This window comes from Oculina patagonica, chromosome 5 (genome assembly GCF_052425735.1).
Source record: "Oculina patagonica isolate OP01 chromosome 5, crgOcupat, whole genome shotgun sequence".
NCBI classification, from domain to species: Eukaryota; Metazoa; Cnidaria; class Anthozoa; order Scleractinia; family Oculinidae; genus Oculina; species Oculina patagonica.
The window spans coordinates 33,751,933-33,771,182 of NC_135762.1; the positions used below are offsets into that span (position 1 = coordinate 33,751,933).

Sequence of the window (19,250 nt, forward strand, 5' to 3'; positions counted from 1 at the left end):
CTCGAGTTTTCTCAAAATTGCAAATTAGTGTCCGCTCAGTAAATATAGGACTGCAATATTGAAGGGGAACTTTCATCATCTTTTTGAGGGGCTCAGTGGTTTGACTTTGCAGAATAACATTCGACGGCAGCTGACACCAGAGATGAATGTCCAAGACACTGATGTTCACGTTTTTCCCAGATTCCTGTAATTTTGAAAGACCTTTCAGAAGATGCTCAATTTTTTAAATTTGTGTTCATAAAATTTTATTCAATAAACTGAGTACTGCAGTTACAGAACAAATACCCAGTGATCAAGAGAGTGCTCCTTAAAGCTATAGCTAACATTTCAAACTATTTACATCAATTACGTAACTACATGGACACAGTCCAAGTTAGGCGGTCACTTAAACTGCTGTTTTAAATTTAGCTCTCGGTGAGGCACGTCATTTAGGGCCCGGACGCACGGGGGCGAAGATCGCACCAGCCGGAGACAGGCGCCCGGGGACAGACACCAATGCGCCTGACACCGGGCCGCGCCCGCCGGAGCAGGACAGCAGCGACGACAGGCAGACGCACAGAGACGCAGGAGGCCAAGGACCGACCACACACACGGCCGCCCCGGCGGCACCGCCGGACGACCGCGCGACAGCGCGGAGCAAGACAGGACAAGCGAAAAAACGGCCCGGCCGGAACGAGACCCGCGAACGGGCGAAGGGACAGAACGAGACACGGACAAGGGGGAGAGCCGGGGGGCGAGACGGAGAGCCAAATTGTCGTCAGTGCGTCGGGCCCTTAGCCATTACGATTACAAAGGTGTGAATAAATAATATAAATTAGGTTCTTAAAATCACATCAGTCTAGTCTAAGTATGCTGTAAAAGCCGTGCGGAAAAAGTTCTGATTCCGAAAAAACAATCAGTTTAAAGTAGTGCACCACTGCTAGTTTCCTATTTAGAAAGTAAGTAAGCTTTTATGGCTTTACTGGCTTAGTAACTAAAAATCGTAGGAAAGTTGACTATTCAATTTCCACAGCATTTCCACTGAGCTTTCAGCTGCCAGTAGTTTCCACTTTTTATATACACCCCTTTTGCGTTTCCTGAAATATGAAATAAGAAATGAAAAACATGGTTAAAAAATGTGAGAAGCAAGGTACTTTCGTAAACTTATCATTCAAGGGGGACCTTGCTCACAATGCTACAAAAACATTTACTTAAGGTAATGTCGAGAAGTCGCCTTCAAACTCGGCTATAGTCAAGGCTAAGTAATGCGGCGAATAGCTGTTTGTTAACCCTATCCAGATCAAGGGGGGGGGGGGGGCGGGGGGACGGAAGGTGCCCGCGCTGACTGTGAACGCTAATAACGTTTTTAAGATTCAACTGAACGCTGCAACTTTGCCAGTTTATCTAAAATTTAACTGGGAATAATTTGGGGGTATAGGTTGTTGTGTCAGGAACTTCACGTTACCATGGCAACGGCATTTTGACAGGCATGTTTTCCCAAATTTGTAATTATTGTGTTCCTGTTAATGAAAAATTTACCTTAATGCAATTATTTTCACCTTTTTAGAGTTTCATGGCATTGTTTAATGGATTTTGAGTAGTTTGCAGTAATTTTGGGAGGTTTTCTGATGTTTTGGACAAATTTTAAAATCCAAGATGGCAGATCCAAGATGGCGGCTGTTTTCACATCATGATGTAATTGTCACATGATGTGACGTCAACATCCCACGTGACATACATCAAAAGATAGATTTTTGGGCATACTATATATCCTCCAGAGTATCCTCCAGAGAAGCTATTCTCCCAGAGGAGACATAAGGAAGCAGATGATGATATATCCTCCAAGTTTTAATTGTGATTGCTTAAATAATCTGGAAAATAAGCCCGGACTGAATAGGGTTAATTTTGTCGAGCAACAATGTTGCTTTGCAACTTGTAAAGCATTGAACATTGCGCGTACTACCACTCATGTTGCAAGTTGCGCCAACGTTTTGCGCGAGATAGACATGGGTTCAATTTTGTGTAACATGTTGCCGCACCGTGCATCAGGAGTGGTAATCAGATACGCACAATAAAGCTTTTCAGCTTGCAATGCAACATTGTTGCGCATAAGTTTACTAGAAAATGTTGCCATATTACTTCGCCTTTTGTAAAAGAAAAGTCAAATTCCACGTTTAGGCTCATCATTGAAATTCTCAAGTGCAAAATCTCAAGCCTCGTTTCAGTTATCCATAATTTTTCTCTGTGTCATTTGGGAACTATGATGTGTTGTGGGGAGTGCATGGAAGAATAAAAAGGAATGAAAGAAGCATATCACCGAGAGAAACGCAGGAAAAATAATGACCATCAAGCTTTGGACTTTTAATTAGATTATTGTTTATAGTAGATTCTTAATTTTTTAGTACATTAGAGAGGGCCACAAATTTATTAGTTGTAAAACTATTACGTGTAACCCTCTATAAATAAAGTTTGATTGATTGATTGATTGATTAAAAAACCCGTCCAAATGATGTTATGATTGAATTTGCAAAGTTAACGGAACGACGACACAAGAACAGGAGACGAGATAGTTACCTCCCCAGATAGTTGAAGTCCCCTTCGTCTTGGCAGATTCTGGATTATCAGTGTGCGAGTAGTTCTCCTCGATCGTAACCAAGTTCTCCTGTATGTTGCTGTTCTTTGCTTCTTCCCATACATGTTTATCGATTCCATACCAGGCCCCTTGGGTGCCTTGTTTGCGCATGTAAGCACGGCCGTTGCATGCTATGCCATACAAGTCGTCCCCATCTTGGCCAATCACATAGCAAACTTGTTGGTCCATGGCTGAGGAAGAAATCAATACAAAACGATGACTCAATCACATTAGTTTCTTAACATTTGTTTACACAGATAGACGGCATCATTCATTCCCTTTTGTTAAGCTAACGATTCATTACCCGAACAAATTTTTATCATAATACAAAAAGTTCTAAGTTTTTTAACTTTACGAGTAGCCCTGGCCACGGATATCTAAGTCAACACAGGTTGGCGTATTATCCTGACCTGCGACTCCTCTTCCTTCGTGTACTTGATGTGACTTTCGTTCATTGATACTTCCAACACAAGTCGACCACCTCAAGCAGTGGTTTTGCTAACTTAAATAATGCCACGCATGGTACTAATGTAAATCCGAAAACACTGATTAAAGCTTTCTTTTCAACGTGCTGTCAGTTTGGTAACCCAGCTGATGTCTGTACCCAAGTTCATTTGTGTCGTCTTTCGATTCCGTGTGGCCAGGGCTTTGGATGATACCCTTGTTATCCATGTAACAATAAAGTCAAAAGGTAACCAGTAAAAACCTTGTGGTATTTGGTGGCGTATTTTAATCCCTGCGCTTTTCACAGACAACTGAGATGAAAGAAAACTCGAAAGCTCTTGAGTGTACGCTTGTCGAGTCTTACTTTTAAACCAGAAATAACTTCATGTAAAAATATAAATTATATCTATGTGTTACCAATCCAGCTGTATGTCTTGTCAGCAGTTGAGTAGCAGCTTGACTTCACCCTGGAGTAAAAATAAACACCAGACATGATTAGTCCAAATTCCCTTTACTGATTACAATATATTTGTTTTGATGTGAGTTGTGAGTAACAATAAACACCAGACACGATTAGTCCAAATTCCCTTTACTGATTACAATATATTTGTTTTGATGTGAGTTGTGAGTAACAATAAACACCAGACACGATTAGTCCAAATTCCCTTTACTGATTGCAAGATATTTGTTTTGATGTGAGTTGTGAGAATCTAACAGTACATCATCACAATACTCATCCTCTAGCTAGTTGTTGACTATCCGTACTCTAGTCCTCTTTGTAGCTCTTTGTTTGGCAATGTAATGATATTGTACGGAGTAATAAGTCACAGTGATCAGATACACTCTTTTTATTTTATAAGAATATTGTTTTTCCGACCCAGGCTGAATATTCTTATTTTCCTGTTGAATTTAGGCTGAAAACATTCTTATGAACATTCTTAGATAATACCCTTTAATACCGTTTGACATTTCCGTTTCAGTACGTAATGGGTATCAATTAATGTACTGTTCATCGAACTGTCATGAGCATCGAACATTTTGGCTAGTGCAAGTTTTTATCGTGTTATTGGATAGTTAAAGGTTTTGCCGTTTAGAGAGATAAATGATTTTATACGGTTCAGTTAATTAAAAAATATCTTATTCTATTTTATTTACAAATTTTCAACACAAAATTTTGTTCTTTTCAAAATCTCAGCCTCAGATTTATTCTTAAAATATTCTTAAAAATTCGCAAATTTCAGCCTTGATATTCTTATAAACTAGATTCTTATAAAATAAAAAGAGCGTAAGACGCCTAGGGTATATCTACCAGCCATACCTAAGAACACTAGAAACCTTATATTTAAGCGAAAAGAAACATTTTGGACTAATTTGGAATTTAAGTTACACTGAAGGCCACAAGAACAGACACACAAGGTTTTGATAACAGTTTGCTCATTTTGAGAAGACATAGACCCTTGCCATAAGAATTATCTAGACCAAAAAGTATCGAGTTATTCTATCGAATTCAAATTGCCTTGATTTTACCAAAAAGGGTTTGGATAGCCTGTCCGCCTGTACTTTGTTTTAGTTCTGATTACTTTAGAGTCAGAAAATTGTCAAAATATCTGTTTAAATGTAATATATTTACCTGTCCTTTGATTTCTGGCACACGTATAAAATGTCATTGGTTGGGTCCACCAGAAATCCTCGGCTATACACCTCTGGAATGAGAACAAATGGTGTATTATAAGATTACACTCAGTAATTTATTAAGTTTTAATTTGACGTTTTTGTTTCTGACTTTTCATGTATTAAAAGCGAAACCTCCCAACAGTTAAAGGTCTTTCCCTCCATCTACCAACTTCTGAAAATATAGATGGAGCTAGGTTGGTAGGATAAATAAAAAATAAAACCATTAAACCAAAAAAACTCAGGAATGGACGAGCGGAATTAAACAATTCCGAGGGGCTTATTGATAGTTTTGTAATTGGTTTTTAAAAATGAATTTGAACTTTGAGCACAGGAATTATACTTACCTGAAAGTTCTGAAGGCGTTTCCACAGGGGCACCATCACCTGAAAATACAATTGCAACAATATTGACAATTAATCTGTTATAAAACATGTGGGCTAAGTCTTTTAGGACGATTTTCACTTGAGTATCGAAAGTAATTTTCACTTGCTTTGGTTTGGCATCATTACGCTTATTGATTGGTTGAAAAAACTCGCGTCATGTTCTCAAGCAATCAGAAGTCAAACCAAAACCAATCGTGACTCGCTCACAAACATTTTCCCGCGCTTCGCGCCGAAAACATGTACTTTGATTGGTTCAATGTATTGTCCACTGCGATTGGCCAGAGTGATTACTTTGATTGTATAGCCATGCAGGGTAAATGATGCACGCCCTGGCCTTTGGCGGTAAGCCATTCTCGCGTCCTAATCGATTAGGAGTCAAGAATGGCCCCTCAAAATGTCGCAGTGCTCGCAATGCTCGCAAAATTTTAGTGGGTGCTCGTTTGCTCGTGCTCGCACATTTTTACAAGTGCTCGCATGCTCGGTTTTTAGTGGAGGTAAATTTTTTAAAAGTGCTCGTTGCTCGCAAGGCTAATTTTTCCAATGCTCGTGCTCGCAAAGAAAAACGCTGTGCTCGCATGCTCGCAAATGCTCGAAAGACCATTTGATACCCCTAATCGATTCTTGTTCGTGTTTTCTCAAGTACAAGTAGTGGTATTGTGTTGCTGAGTGTCAGAATTAAGAATGACGGGTTTGACCTCCCCGAGGCCGTGCTTAAATCGATAACAGTAACTGCAATAAAACCTAAGTCAAAGAAAAAGTCACTATGCAAATTTTAATTTACGGATATAGGAAGTTTCAATGATTTCGTGCAAGGAGGTTTTAAGTATTCAACCCTCCCCCACCCGCTCTTCAATAATCGAATATGCCCGGCATGAAGTTTATGGTTCCCATTCTCCTCTTTACCTGGCGACTTAAACTTGAGAGACACTGGTACGGGAGGAGCTCCATACACCGCTGACATACTGAATGGACTGTATGACAGCTGTATCGGGGACACGGCGTAAGTGTCGCCTGGCGGCATAAGTCCATCAGGGTCCAGATTGCCTTCCACTGAGAAGGAGAAACGGTCCAAGAAGTGCATTCTATTGTCGAACTAGAAATAAAACATGACGAAATCAGAAACATGTACAGACTTGTCACGGAGGGCCCGCTGTTGGTTGCTGTTTACCTCGCTGTTTTCCTCGCTGCTCTGAGGTACGGAAAACGCGCCATTCTCAAATTTATAAACAACGTTTCTCTAGGTTTAATTTTCTACTCACGCTAAACTTGGGTCCTTGCTGTGTTTGCTGGTAGGTCAGCTCAGGATCATGGTCCAACTTAGTATACTTCACATATGGCGGTATCATCCAGAACACGTTCACATTGTCGGCGTATTGCTGTGATTGTTCGGCGTGATAGATGGTTCCATTGAAATGCACTTTAGAGCTGAGGAGATTTCAAATATCCTAAATTACCATCTAACTAATTCATCAATGGATTTACAACCGTTCCTAAGAGTGATTCTCCAAAAGAATCAATAACAATACTTTTGGGTTGAGCTTTACCGTTAGCTTGAAGTCGTTTGCACTGATTCTTTGTCATCCCTACACCTGGGACAACAGCAAATGCTAAAAATAGGTCACCAAGGGTGACATGAGTCTAATGCCGTATGGCATAGTGATACAGATTGCGCGGTTTTCGTAAGCCGGTTAAAATTGGTTAGAGGTTTGTGTTCGGGAGTTTAATTTAAAATGCTTATAGCAAGCTAGGGGACGTGGATGATTATGGATGAAAACGAAACAGTCATAAATGTTATATGCTTCACAAAATTTAAAGTATGAACAGGAGTTGATGTTACTTCTTCCGTATTGTCCGTAAAAGCAGAAACGATTAAACATTTGGACAAGATTGCGTGACGATTTACAAAAAGCATGTTCATTACAACAAGGGTTGAAGAACTTCACATCGTTTTCTTTCAGATTTTTCACCATTTTGATGATGACTCTTGAAACAGATTTTGCAATAAAAGCACTTGAAATAGTGACTGTTACTCCATTGTACTGTAAGCACTTAGTGACAGATTTTCCTAATCAAAAGCCCTCTGGGCTTAGTGTCTCGTGACTCTTTTCAGAGTTTAATTTATTTGAAATTTATTTTATCTAGTTTTGAAGCTGTGCTCCGTCGGCGAATCGAAGGTCTATATTGGCATGACGGAGCACAGCTTTAAAACTAGATATAACAACCACAAGCTCTCTTTCAAGCATCGTAAGCATTCCCACGACACTGTCCTATCAAAGTACATCTGGGACCAAAGAGACAAAAACACCGATTTCTCAATCAAGTGGTCAATTGTCACGCGAGCAAGCTCTTACAGGGGAAACCAGTCTCGCTGCAATTTGTGTCTGACAGAGAAGCCTCTGCATTCTATCCGCTGACAGATCTACTCTCCTCAATAAGAGATCTGAATTAATCACCAAGTGCAGGCACGAAAACAAGTTTTATGCAGCCAGTCAAAAGCAGGATCGCTCAAACCGCCCTCCATGAGTGTAGTTTAAATTTTCTTTCAACTGCTATTAACGGCACAGTCTGATGATCGCCTCGTGCGTGAAACTTTAAGTAACTGTCCGTGCAGTCTCAATCTTTTAATTATAGTATCCCGCTCTGCATGTATTTGCATCGAGCACTCGTACGATTTGTGAAACCATTTACATTTTTCTTTGTTTATATATAAGATTACATGCTTAAAAACAAAGTTTTGAAATCGATGCCTTAATGGTATCCATTGCGATCACTATCACGGTAATTAAGCGTCCATTGATTCATATATAATAATTGATTTTGCTATTTCTGTCAGGCGGATAATGTTTGTACTTATAATTGTCACGCGCTTTTCCGATACCTTATCAAAAGCGATTTTTCCAAGCAGCCGAAGTAGCTGAAAAAAACAACATGTAGCGTTGAACAAAGGACTCCGATAACAGCAGCAGAAATTTGAGAAATTCTCTGATAAGGTTCTGAATTGATTGTCGCAAAATATTATCTCTCAAGTAACGCAACCCGTGACATGTAATTATATATAGCGTGCACGTAAATTTAGTGCTTTTGGAAAAATCCAACCGGTTGACCAAAATTTTGCTTTACTAATCCGAAAATACTTGGATCAATGATCTGAAGCCACTAGAGATTTTTAGAAGATCTTGGGAAAGGATTCGAAAAAACTTGGCCCAGCGGTTTTTGTGAAATAGGTTCTAAACCATACGGAAGTTTGCAAATTAGATAGGATAGCAGATAGTTTTATATTTTGAACGGGAAACAGGTTTAATAGAACAGCCACTGTGTGCCTAGAGAAGTTGTATACTTTTAAATTTCGAGTGAAATTTGCACTGATCATTTCGCATCATTCTTCGCTCTCAGATGCTTTCTCGTCACATTTGCACGCTAAAGAACACTGTTTTTTTTGTAAAAATTTTGTATTTAAACTATTTTAGTTAGGATCGGAAAAATATTATTTTTTTATGAAAATTTTTACGGGGAGGAATCGTTCGATTTCTGATAAAAGAGGACAAGCCCCATTACCAAAACATATGTATTAGTTGTGTTACACAGAGCCCTACAGTAGGTTCCGCGTAAGGAACGGTGACCGCCACCAGGTAATAACCATGTCAATCTCCATGGTATCACAAAGCAAAAGACTCCGTGACATTTAGCGAGGTAAATAGCTAGTTCAAGTACCCTAGAGAAATGGCAGAGAGAGAAAGAGAGGAAAGAAAATACGATGGCGTGAGGTATTCTAAACCTCAGAAGGTCAATTGCGTACTTTTATTTTTACAATTAAGGTAAATTTCTTATGGAAGGGATTTTTTTATTTACTCGCCAGCTCCAGCAGCGCGCTCAAAACAATTCCTCAAGGCCGCGCTACTTTAGGGCGCGCCACTCACCCGAAGAATGTATAAAGATTTTGCGACAGGGGAGCGGCGGGGCTTTTTTTTCAGAGACTGGCTATGCATTTGTCGAGGACGCAGGAATAACACGGCTACCAGTTTTTTTTAGGAAAAATTTCTACACAATAGCCCCAACCCTAACCTACAGTTGATAAACCAGCGCGTTAGTTGCGACCTTTTAAAGAAACATATTTCTTGAAGAAATTCCGGCGGCCCAGATCACAAAGCAAATGTTGAATGCGGGAAAATCCGCGGCCCAAAAGAAATGTTGACATGGGGGAAATCGGCGGCCCAGAAAGCAAACACGCATGGAATGCACCTCTCCCCCTGTAGAATATCTCGTGTCGTCATGACAACGTCATGACGTCACGAGACAAAAGGTGTAAATGCTCACGTCAATATAATGATGACTTTTGAACGCTGGAAACTAGGCATTATTATCGAGCTACCATACACAGGAGCGAAGACTGTTTATCAGATGTACAATTCGCGAACACACTTCCATATCAAGTAACCATTTTATGATTTTTCTAGCTGTAAGAAGAACTTAAGATCTCTGAGAGTCGTAAAGATGAAATTCGATTTAGTGTATGGCAAAGGCCGGGACAGTGTAATACTGCAAAGCGGCCAAACAAACGGATTTTGATTTAGTCGCGTAACTTGATTTACATTTATCCATGTAATCTTTTATTTTTGAAGGTTTTTGTTTGCACTGTAAAGAAAAAATTGGTCAAAATTCGAATGACTTAAATACAAAAACCGAGGTAAAGTTTTCTATTTTTTAAAACAAAATAAATATTTGGTCGCATTGTGTAAATAAACGCGAGTCGCCGTCGAAATATTTTTTCTCAAAGACGTCTTGCTTTTTAAGCAAGACGAAAACACAAGTGCTTAACTGAACTGAAAACGAAGATTTATTTTCACAAAAAGCTTACAAATGTCTTAACTGGAAAATTATTTCGTCATGTTCAAGTGTTGAATAATCGTGACTTGAGAAAGAACTTTTAATTATGCGTGGGAACACGTGTCGCTGATTGGCTGTTTTTAATTGAAACTAATCGTGCGTGTCCGTACGGAGTCCGTTCTTGCAGCTGATCATTGTTTTCTACATTACAGCAAACGATTATCGATCCCGAACCATTCCCTTGGGATTGCTAACAGCTTTTTTCATATAACAAAGAGTCTAATGCGCATGCGCAAAGCGCACGCAAGCATTAGACTCAAAAAACCATCGCATTTTATTCCAGTTGCATTGCTCCTCCGATTTTTCTTCCGTTTCCCCTAAAACTACAACACATTCACAAACACTTCCAAATTGGATACAAGCAAAGCTGAGTTAAGCTGACTGGGCTTCCTCAGTTGTTCAGCCTAATTTTTTTACCTTTCATGAGACCCTTTCGCTGCAATACCCAACCTTGTCAAAGCTAAAAATCCAGTGAGCCTCCATTCTCATCAAAAAATGTGCTCAAGAATGTGATTTTTTTTTCATCAGTAACGTTTATAAGTTTATCTTACCTTCTTTCTAGAGTGGTCGCTTCACTGCATGGCAGCTTAGTGCCCGGAAGTTCACAAGTCGCTTGAACCTGTAAGATTGGTCTCCTGTCGACAGGAACATCAGCAATCAGCGCTACGTCACCGATCCACATCATACGCTTGCCGCCACGAACCCCCACCCCTACCCAGTGCTTTGAACCATTTGTCACGTGTGCGTGGTCGTTCACAACGATCTCGAACTCCAGCATGATCTTGTTATCTGGGTGATCCACAGTCCCGATGGTATTTTCTACCGTGCCGAAGTCGATCGTACCGCGGTCGTAAAGCTTCTGATCTCCGACGGTGGAAGTGAGTTGTGCAGTTATTTGGCTAAGGGCAGTGTTGTTTTTGATGTTTGTACCAACTTGGACGACACGAAGTGAGACAAGAGACATGATTGAAGTTTCATTCACAGGAAGGATGACCTGTAATAGTAAAATATCACTGAAATGTTTCCTCTTCATTACTCGAGCTGAAAAACTGGGCGTTTTTCTGCAAACGTGACCATTAGAGACTTGTTAAGTTGACAAGCGCAACACTACCCCGACTATTCTTGATGTAATTGCTTTGTTTTTCAAAGTTATTCTCTCACCAGTATTACGTTTATAAAAAAGAGGCACTAAGTTTTCCATACGCCATTGTTGTTGGCATATTACAAAGAAGCACTATAAAGTCCAGTTATTTTATGGCTTTTGTCACGAGAAAAACTAGAAAGCTCTCGCGTGTATTTAAGAAGTTGTCACCTAGCTCTGCAAGACGCATGCTCATAGCAGTCAAACGTACGGCGCGTGCGCATTCTTGCCAAGATTGTTACCAAGTGATTTTGCTTAAAGTCAATAGATAAAGCAAAATGTGATAATTTAGTACTTGTTGGCCCCTAGCATTATCTTGTTATGTCTTTGCAATGTGCTAATGTTGTAACGATTTCTTACCAATGTCTAGCACATTATGCTTCGAACTCTTCAATTCAATTCAAGTCATGCAATGTTTTAAAAACCGGAAGCGATGATGAAGTTTGGCGTTTGATCGCCGCGCGGGGACACAATTAGGACGCCTTAATTGCTCAGGAACCTGACGTTTACTGATGACTTAGTTATTTCTTCGAGGGGGGTCCCAAACAAAAAAGCGCCAGTGTTAACGACTGTGAGAATCAAGTAATAAGTACCAAGACAACTGTAAAATTCAGTGAGATAAAACCTCCTACCTCTACTTTTAAAGTGGAAACGATTCGTCTCATCAATATGTTGAAGGAAAACTTGGCGCGGCCACCGATTCGTATCTGATTGGTCGAATTGTTGAGTTTTAGCGAGAAACCTGGGACTCCAGCCACGAAGGGCGGTGAAGGCTTGTGGGTAGTGTTGAGTTTATCATCTCCTCTCAAGTTCTGGTAATTGAGCTGAAGAAAGATATCAAGTGGCTCGAGTGGAGAAATTTTGTCGCTGACAATCAGAACTAAATCCCCAGTTATCTGTTGCCCTGAAAGATAAGAAACAATGTTAATAAAAAGAAATTGTCCGTCACAGGAAGGAATCCAGTCAAGCGCAAGGCACGCGAATTTTGTAATTAGGCACTTTGTTAAATTGCCCGCTACCATTTGGTGAAAAATAGAGTGCTGAAAACCACCATTAACTAATTAATTTTAACAATGTTGGTATAGATATGATGAAAGGATATTAGAAGATATAATTGGCTACAAACACCACATTTTGATAATGAAAGCTACTGCTTACCTTTTGCCAACGTTGCGACGGCGATTTCACCGGATTGAAAATGACTGTTTATCGTCAGTGGCTGGTCTGAGCCACCTGGCTCATCATAGGTCCCCTCCAGAATTTGCAGTGTGTTAGAGTAGAATGATACTCGCACGTTCTGCGCGTCCTCGTAAGATGTGTTTTCCATGTGATTGACAGTCCAGTTGACAAACAGCTTGTCTCCGATCAAGTATCGATTACTGGCAGTGTCGTTGGTAGTTGTAAATGTGGCCGTTAGCGATGGCTCACTCTATTTGTAGCAAAAATGAAAAAAAAAGAAGTGTAAAAAATAATAAAAAGTAGCGGACTGATAAATTGATTAAACTTTTTATTATTTAACTCCACTCAGCCAGTGGAGGTATCACTTATCTGCACACAAAGCTAAACACAGTTCAAAGCCTGGTTATCGGGCAAGAAAAACCTTTTCTATAAGTTATAGTGCGTAATCTTGCTGTATATGTCGTTTGTAGCTCGGCGCACCTCACAAGATGGCCGGAATACAGAAACACTTGTTACAATATACACAAATACTGCATACTCCAAATTGTTTTTCATGTAAGTCTTTTTCTTCAGTTTCTGAACTCAGTCGTCAGTCAGTCAGTCACTCAATCAGTCAGTCAGTCAGTCAGACAGTCAGTCAATCAGTCAATCAAGCTTTCGAAACTAATATTACACCAACTTCTATTCCCTGAGGGAATCTGAGATTAAAAAGTGATACGCACCTTGTACACATACAGCGCCTCTTGACCCACCCACAGCATTTGATAGCCACTGCGCATGCCTGCTCCCACCCAATGTTTTGAGTCATTGGCCAGCATGGGATGATCTCGTATAGTGACGTTGTATTCTATGACGATCTTGTTAAGGGATGCATCGCTCCCACGTACCTTGTAGGGAAATAAAACAAATGAAGAAGAAGGGAAATTGAATTAGCAGATTTTGTTCTTAGCGTATTTGGACGTCTTGCTTCTTTTCAACTCATGGAATATCACAAAACGAAATGTTGGGATGGTGAGGACTCACGTCACGTGTCAACACGTAATAATAATAATAATAATAATAATAATAATAATAATAATAATAATAATAATAAAAATAATAATAATTTGCTAATTTATATAGTGCATATTATTGTCACATCAAGTAACACACATCACGTTGCATGGCATCTCGACACGTCATGTCAACCAGTCTTACAAATGGGTATGATTTCTGCTTCACTCTACGGTATACGGTTTCAGTCATATTTTATTATATATGAACTAGATCTAGACAAGACTCTCTAAATCATACACATAACTTAGTATCGCCATCTGTGACAATTCCACAGAGGGTTTCACTTACAGTTAAGTTTCCGAAGTCCAGAACAGCCCGATCATTGAAGGGCGCTTCGTCACTGGAATCGTATGAAACAGGAGCAGCCGGTATTCCGCCTCCAGAAGTCTTGACGTTGCTTCCCACGCTCTTGACTTGTACATTGTGCAGCTCCATGAAGGAGAAATCATTGATGTTGGTGCTTATCTCCACCAGCAGCGAAAAGTCCAGATGGGGCATGGTGATAGTCATGGTATAACCCGTGGTATTGCTAACCCATAAGTCTGCAAATCATATCAAAGGCAAGGCAGTGAATATATCAACCCCTAAGATCTAATCAGGAACACTTGCAATCAGTATGATTTGTAAAACGACATATGTGTTTTTGGGTGACGTTCAATTAAAATTGTGCTGTGTTCATTTTTTACTACAGCCAAGTAAATAACCAAAACAGTATGATTATAAATCAACATGTGCTTGATCAAGTTGATACTCATCAGTAATACACTTACATGAGTACGAATTCCTTGTCATTGATACTGTTGGGAACACAGCATACAGGGTTGGCTGTGAGGGAGCTGGGCCATAATGGTAATTGTCGCCGCCGCCATCCTGGCCAGTGACTAGCACAGCAAAGTAAAGATTTGACAAAGGCTGAATCGAGTCTGTAACCTTAGCCCCGAAAGTAACAGACACCAAATCTGCGCTACCAAGCGTTGTGACATCGAAAGAAATTGCGCTGGAGTTGAACTGGGGCCCTCCAGTGATACTCCCGACGCCGGCCAATACTGACCAGGAATTTTGTACAGGCTCCAGGAACTGGGACCAGAGAACAACTTTCAGGTTGTTTTTCAAATCCACCGCTACTGACTGGTTGTGTGTCAAGTTAAGTTGGAACGAGATCGTGTCGCCAATGTTGTAGTAGGTGACATTATGAATTACTGGGTTGAAATCAGCTTTCAACGACTGCGAGACTGTCGAAGGCTAAAAAACAATGAATTATTCACCACAACTAAGAAAATTTTTTATACCTGTTTCTCTAACTATCAAAGAGCTCTGAATGTTTGCCTCCTTGCTTAACGCGCGATTTTAAAAGTCATTGTATTTAGCTGAGTAAATCGACGCATAAAGACTCTCGTTTGTTCTCGAATAGCATAAAACAACCGATTGGTAGGAAAATCTTGTCAGTAGTGACGTAAAGGCTTACATTTGGGATAGAGCGTCTGACAACATGATGCATTTCCTCTGCGTCGTCATCATCACAGTCGTCTTGGAATTCATTTACACAGGCTGCGTCTGAAAAAAGTGTTTCATAACAAGTTTAGGGCATTTGCGTATGTTGCATTTAAAAAGGACCTCTCGGGGTCTGGGGAGAGGGGGGGGGGGGTGAGGGTGTTTACACGTTTCTTTGAAGTTTCTCTCTTGTTCCCTACATTTTTTCTTTTTTTTTTCTAGGAGGCTCACGAAGATCTAAAACAAAAAGACTGCGCTCAAAATTATGGCATACTACTGAAGCTAAAGTAGATAAGTGTGTAGTGGTTCCATACTTAATAAAGAATTGCTGTTTCCAGCTGCTAACGATTCATGTCGCTGACGCGCGCATTTAAAACATAATATGTATTATCTCTCGTGAGTTAACAGACTCGCTGTTTGCAGTACATATCACCATAGCAATTAACACACGCAAGCTTAGCAAGCACTTGCTTTACAAGAACTGTCAAATTGATTTCGCTTGTCTGTGTTCGTAAGCTAATTTTCAACATCATCGCCCGCTCTTATCAAAACCGGCCCTTTCCACTAGTAGACCGTCTCTTGTTAGTGAAGGAGCTCCTTGTTAATCTAAAAATATTTTGACAACCTTAGGACGCTTATCATCGTCAACAAGAGAACAAGAAAAAGCCAAAGTTAAATTTCATGTCATCACGGTTTGCAGCACCTGTAACTTTGAAACTTCATTCTGAATAAATCAGCTTTTCAGTTCACCATTTTTCTTTTTCCTTTCTCATTACATTTTCCCTTGTCTGCTTTTGACAGAAAATAAGGACCATTACATATAATTCCGCAAAATGTTGAACTTTTTGCTTCTTATTGCGACTAGCTAAAATTTTAGCAATCCACAAAGTAGTTTTTGATATTGATGTATGGTAAATTGCCGTTCGAACTAACATAAACGTTTGAAAAATTTCCGGCATCGCGTTCAAGTTATTTCCTCGTGTATGACATTCCGTTCAAAAAGGAAAAGATCTGAGATACAATTCTCGAAACAAGAAAGATAAAAACTTATAAACAGGACTGATAAATTCAAAGCTTTTCATATTGAGTTTAACTACTCCAATATCTCTTTAAGCTAACTGACCAAATTTAATGACATCTTTTCAGTATGTAGATATGTGATTCTAAATTTTAGTCCCCGCTACAACACGCTGTCAAACTCTGAGACATTAGCAAGTTGAGCCGGCACAAACGACAGCTGAAATCCAAGCTCCATTCAAATAGAAATACAATCTACTTTGTTTCAAGATTAAGATCCTAAAACTTAGCCAATCTGTCCTATTTTATTGCAATGTCTTAGCCGGCTTTCTTTTCCGATCGTAGATCGTAGTGCGTAGCGCGCATAAAAGGTCATCAGTTATCAGAAATCTTTGAAGAAGATAACTTTATGCTGTAAATACTTACTCGCCGCATTGTAAAAGGAAAGTTGTTTTATAAGGCAAAACAAAAAATGTCTTACCCACCGCACACGTCTTCAGGTTGAAAATGTAAATTTAAGTTTACTAGGTTATACGCAGCTCTACAAGATTGAACTCTCAACTAACATTGTAACTATTTTACTGCTGTGATCTCTTTTGAACAGCGCCAGCGGTATCAAGGGTTTTTTCCAAACCCAATTTCAGGAGTGAAAATTGTCGGTTTCTGACGAATTTCAGAAACATTTGTTTTTAGCAAATTTAATTTAGTTGCTTAGCTTCATTATGAATTTCTCACTATACCTGGTTTTTAGTGTGAAATGCTGTGCTGGTTTTTAATGTGCAAATGCTGTTTATTTTCTCCCCGTTTCAGCTGCTACTTTCAAGACACTACGGAATAAACTGACTAGGGCCTCGGGAAAAGAAATTCAATGACGTTTACTCTGAAACGTTTTCACAAACTTATGTAAGCTTTCAAATACAAAAAACAATTGACACTATTTCGTGTATATTCAATAGAAGAAACAATTTTTGTTCAATCCCTTAAAGCAGACCAATACTGGTCTTTTGGTTGTTTCGTTAAGGGAAAAAATGTTAAGTTGCATGTAGGTCAGACGATTTGTAACTGTACGTAAGAAATAAATTATTTCGTTTCACATGGCATATATCCAAACCACTTCAGTATTAGAAAACAAATTTTCTTTTGTATTCAGGCGTTGAAGGCAACCTACTGTTCCTATATTGTTGCACCGTTATTCCCAAGGATGGTCGAAACGCCAAAATTATAAGAATGATTGTGTATAGAGCAGATTCAGTATCGTATTGAGTTACAAACCAACATACAGTAAAACCAAACAAGCTTCGTTATGTGCAAACTTACATTGCACGCTGCGACACTTTCGTTCGTTAATAATACATGACAACGGAGTACTGTACTGCAATCGACGAAGCTTTTTACTATAGTTGTAAACGGAAGCCGAGCTCTGCCTCCAGTAAAACCATAATGCAATTAAACGTTTAAAGAAAGGCTATTTATGGTCAGTTAAAACTAGTCGGGGACGGCTTTTAAGGGTTTGGACGTTTGAACACAGGTATATTTCGATTCGTTTTGATTAAAAGTTAGAAAGCTAAATATTTTTCACGCGTAACACAAAAACATCTGTTGCGAGCATTAATGTAAATTCAAAAAGGGTTGTTCTTGTTGTTAGACTTCACTGATAAAAGCAAAATGTTTTATGCAATATTTTTGAGGTCTCTATTCTACTACTGACCCATTTAAAGATCCGAAGCTAAAAGGCAACTCAGCGAAATTTCGTCCTGTGAAGATCGCTCGCGTACTGAGCAAAATTTATTACATCTCAATTTTTTTCGCATTTTGCTTCGTAACAATTCATAATTTCCAGTTTGTTATAATCAAAATCGGCGTGAAATCGGTTCGAATGGTCGTAAAATTTCAATAATTTGCGGTCATGGATTAATCGAAAATTTTCGCTAATGTGCTTCGAGGATTAAGCGTAAATAAAGGAAACAGAATTGTTATTTTTTATACTTACGAGCCATGGGTCTGCCGGCAACGAAGAATGTTGCAAAGCAACAAATAAGGAAATATACGCCGCACAATGAGGTTGTACAAGCGTTCATCTTTATGGATCGTGCTGAGCGAATTTAGACCATGAAGAAGATTTCCGTTTTCTCCCGAAATATCGAACTTCTTCACCTGTCCACTATATCGGACAAATCGTCGCTTTAAAAGATGTCCAAGACTTGAGTTATGAGGTGCCTGTCTTTTGTCTCCTATTGGGCAATTCTGACACTTTGCAATAGCTAGAAATTTGAATTTCAAAGGCGAGTCAACAAAACGATATGCAAATTTCCCGTTCACTCACGCTTGTATAAATAAGCAAAAAACCCAGCGATCTTAGCTGAATTATCAGGGCTAGAAACTCTGCCTTGAAAATTACTTCTCGAAAAGTAACTCTCGATTTTCTTAGCGTATTATTTATTGATATTCAATGCATATGAAACGAACCTACAGCTGCGCAAGCAAGCTTGTATAATAAAACCTTTGGTTTTGTTAACTTCCATAGAAGGTAAATTACACAGCTAAAATTAATTGATAGACGATCGGTAACTATGGAACCGGGATTCGCTGATTAATAAGAAAAAGGCCTCATGTCTGCGAGTTAACTTACACACACCAGGTGGGCTACTTTAAAAAAAGTTATATTTGGGTTTCCATTTCAAAGGAGGGAAAATATTGCAAGTAAACCTATAAAATTATTTAATCAGGCTTACTGATGTGAACGACTTTTCTCGTTACGCGTAAAAGGAGACATGAAGCCGAAACCTGAGTTCTTGGTTGTGTGTACGTAAGTAATTAAAAATAGTGTCATGAAATGCAACTGTTGTTAGGGGATTGGAAGAGAAAATCAGTCAAAAAAAATAACAAAAGAACTACGAATGCCAATCTTAATTCAATTTTTAGTGTTCTACAAAGAAAAGTGAGATATAGTAAAAACTCATTTGTTTAACGGAGCTTGAATCGCTGGAAACTTCTTACATTAAAATGCAAGACGTGGTCACTGAACCGTTTCGTTTCGTTTTTACTCCTTTCAGAAAAAAAAAAATCTTTGAAAAGTTAAGGTTTTTTTTACGCGAGTTTTTTGCAAGTCACCGTTTACAGTCAAACGTGTGCTGGCTAGAGACATGACCGGAAAGACATGAAAGCAGGTGGCAAATAAATATAAATAGTAACCCTGAGGACAGTTTGACGGGCCGACACAACTACGAACAAAATTCCTGTTTGCAGCAGTTTTGACATCTGTGATGGTAATTGAGATCACCGCGCTATTGTGATCTCACGGCATGCAGTTTGTTTTTAGAGCAATAAGCACTCATGTCTACATTATCGTCCTTGAAAAGCAGTCAATTTT

The 19,250-nt window shown here is 39.3% G+C and overlaps 1 protein-coding gene across 1 annotated transcript; it reads right to left on the minus strand.

Moving 5' to 3' along the window:
- Nucleotides 1–774: 774 nt before the first annotated feature.
- Nucleotides 775–18,234, minus strand: LOC144653735 (uncharacterized). Its single transcript, XM_078513816.1, has 15 exons — nucleotides 17,871–18,234; nucleotides 14,838–14,926; nucleotides 14,143–14,614; nucleotides 13,661–13,914; nucleotides 13,039–13,203; nucleotides 12,296–12,566; nucleotides 11,770–12,041; nucleotides 10,548–10,990; nucleotides 6,372–6,537; nucleotides 6,016–6,205; nucleotides 5,074–5,112; nucleotides 4,686–4,758; nucleotides 3,473–3,522; nucleotides 2,554–2,802; nucleotides 775–1,076 (listed from the first exon to the last, which is right to left on the minus strand). Exons 1-15 carry the CDS (start codon nucleotides 17,956–17,958, stop codon nucleotides 1,000–1,002), a joined length of 2,898 nt encoding a protein of 965 aa, XP_078369942.1. The 5' UTR covers nucleotides 17,959–18,234; the 3' UTR covers nucleotides 775–999.
- Between the last annotated feature and the right edge of the window lie 1,016 nt (nucleotides 18,235–19,250).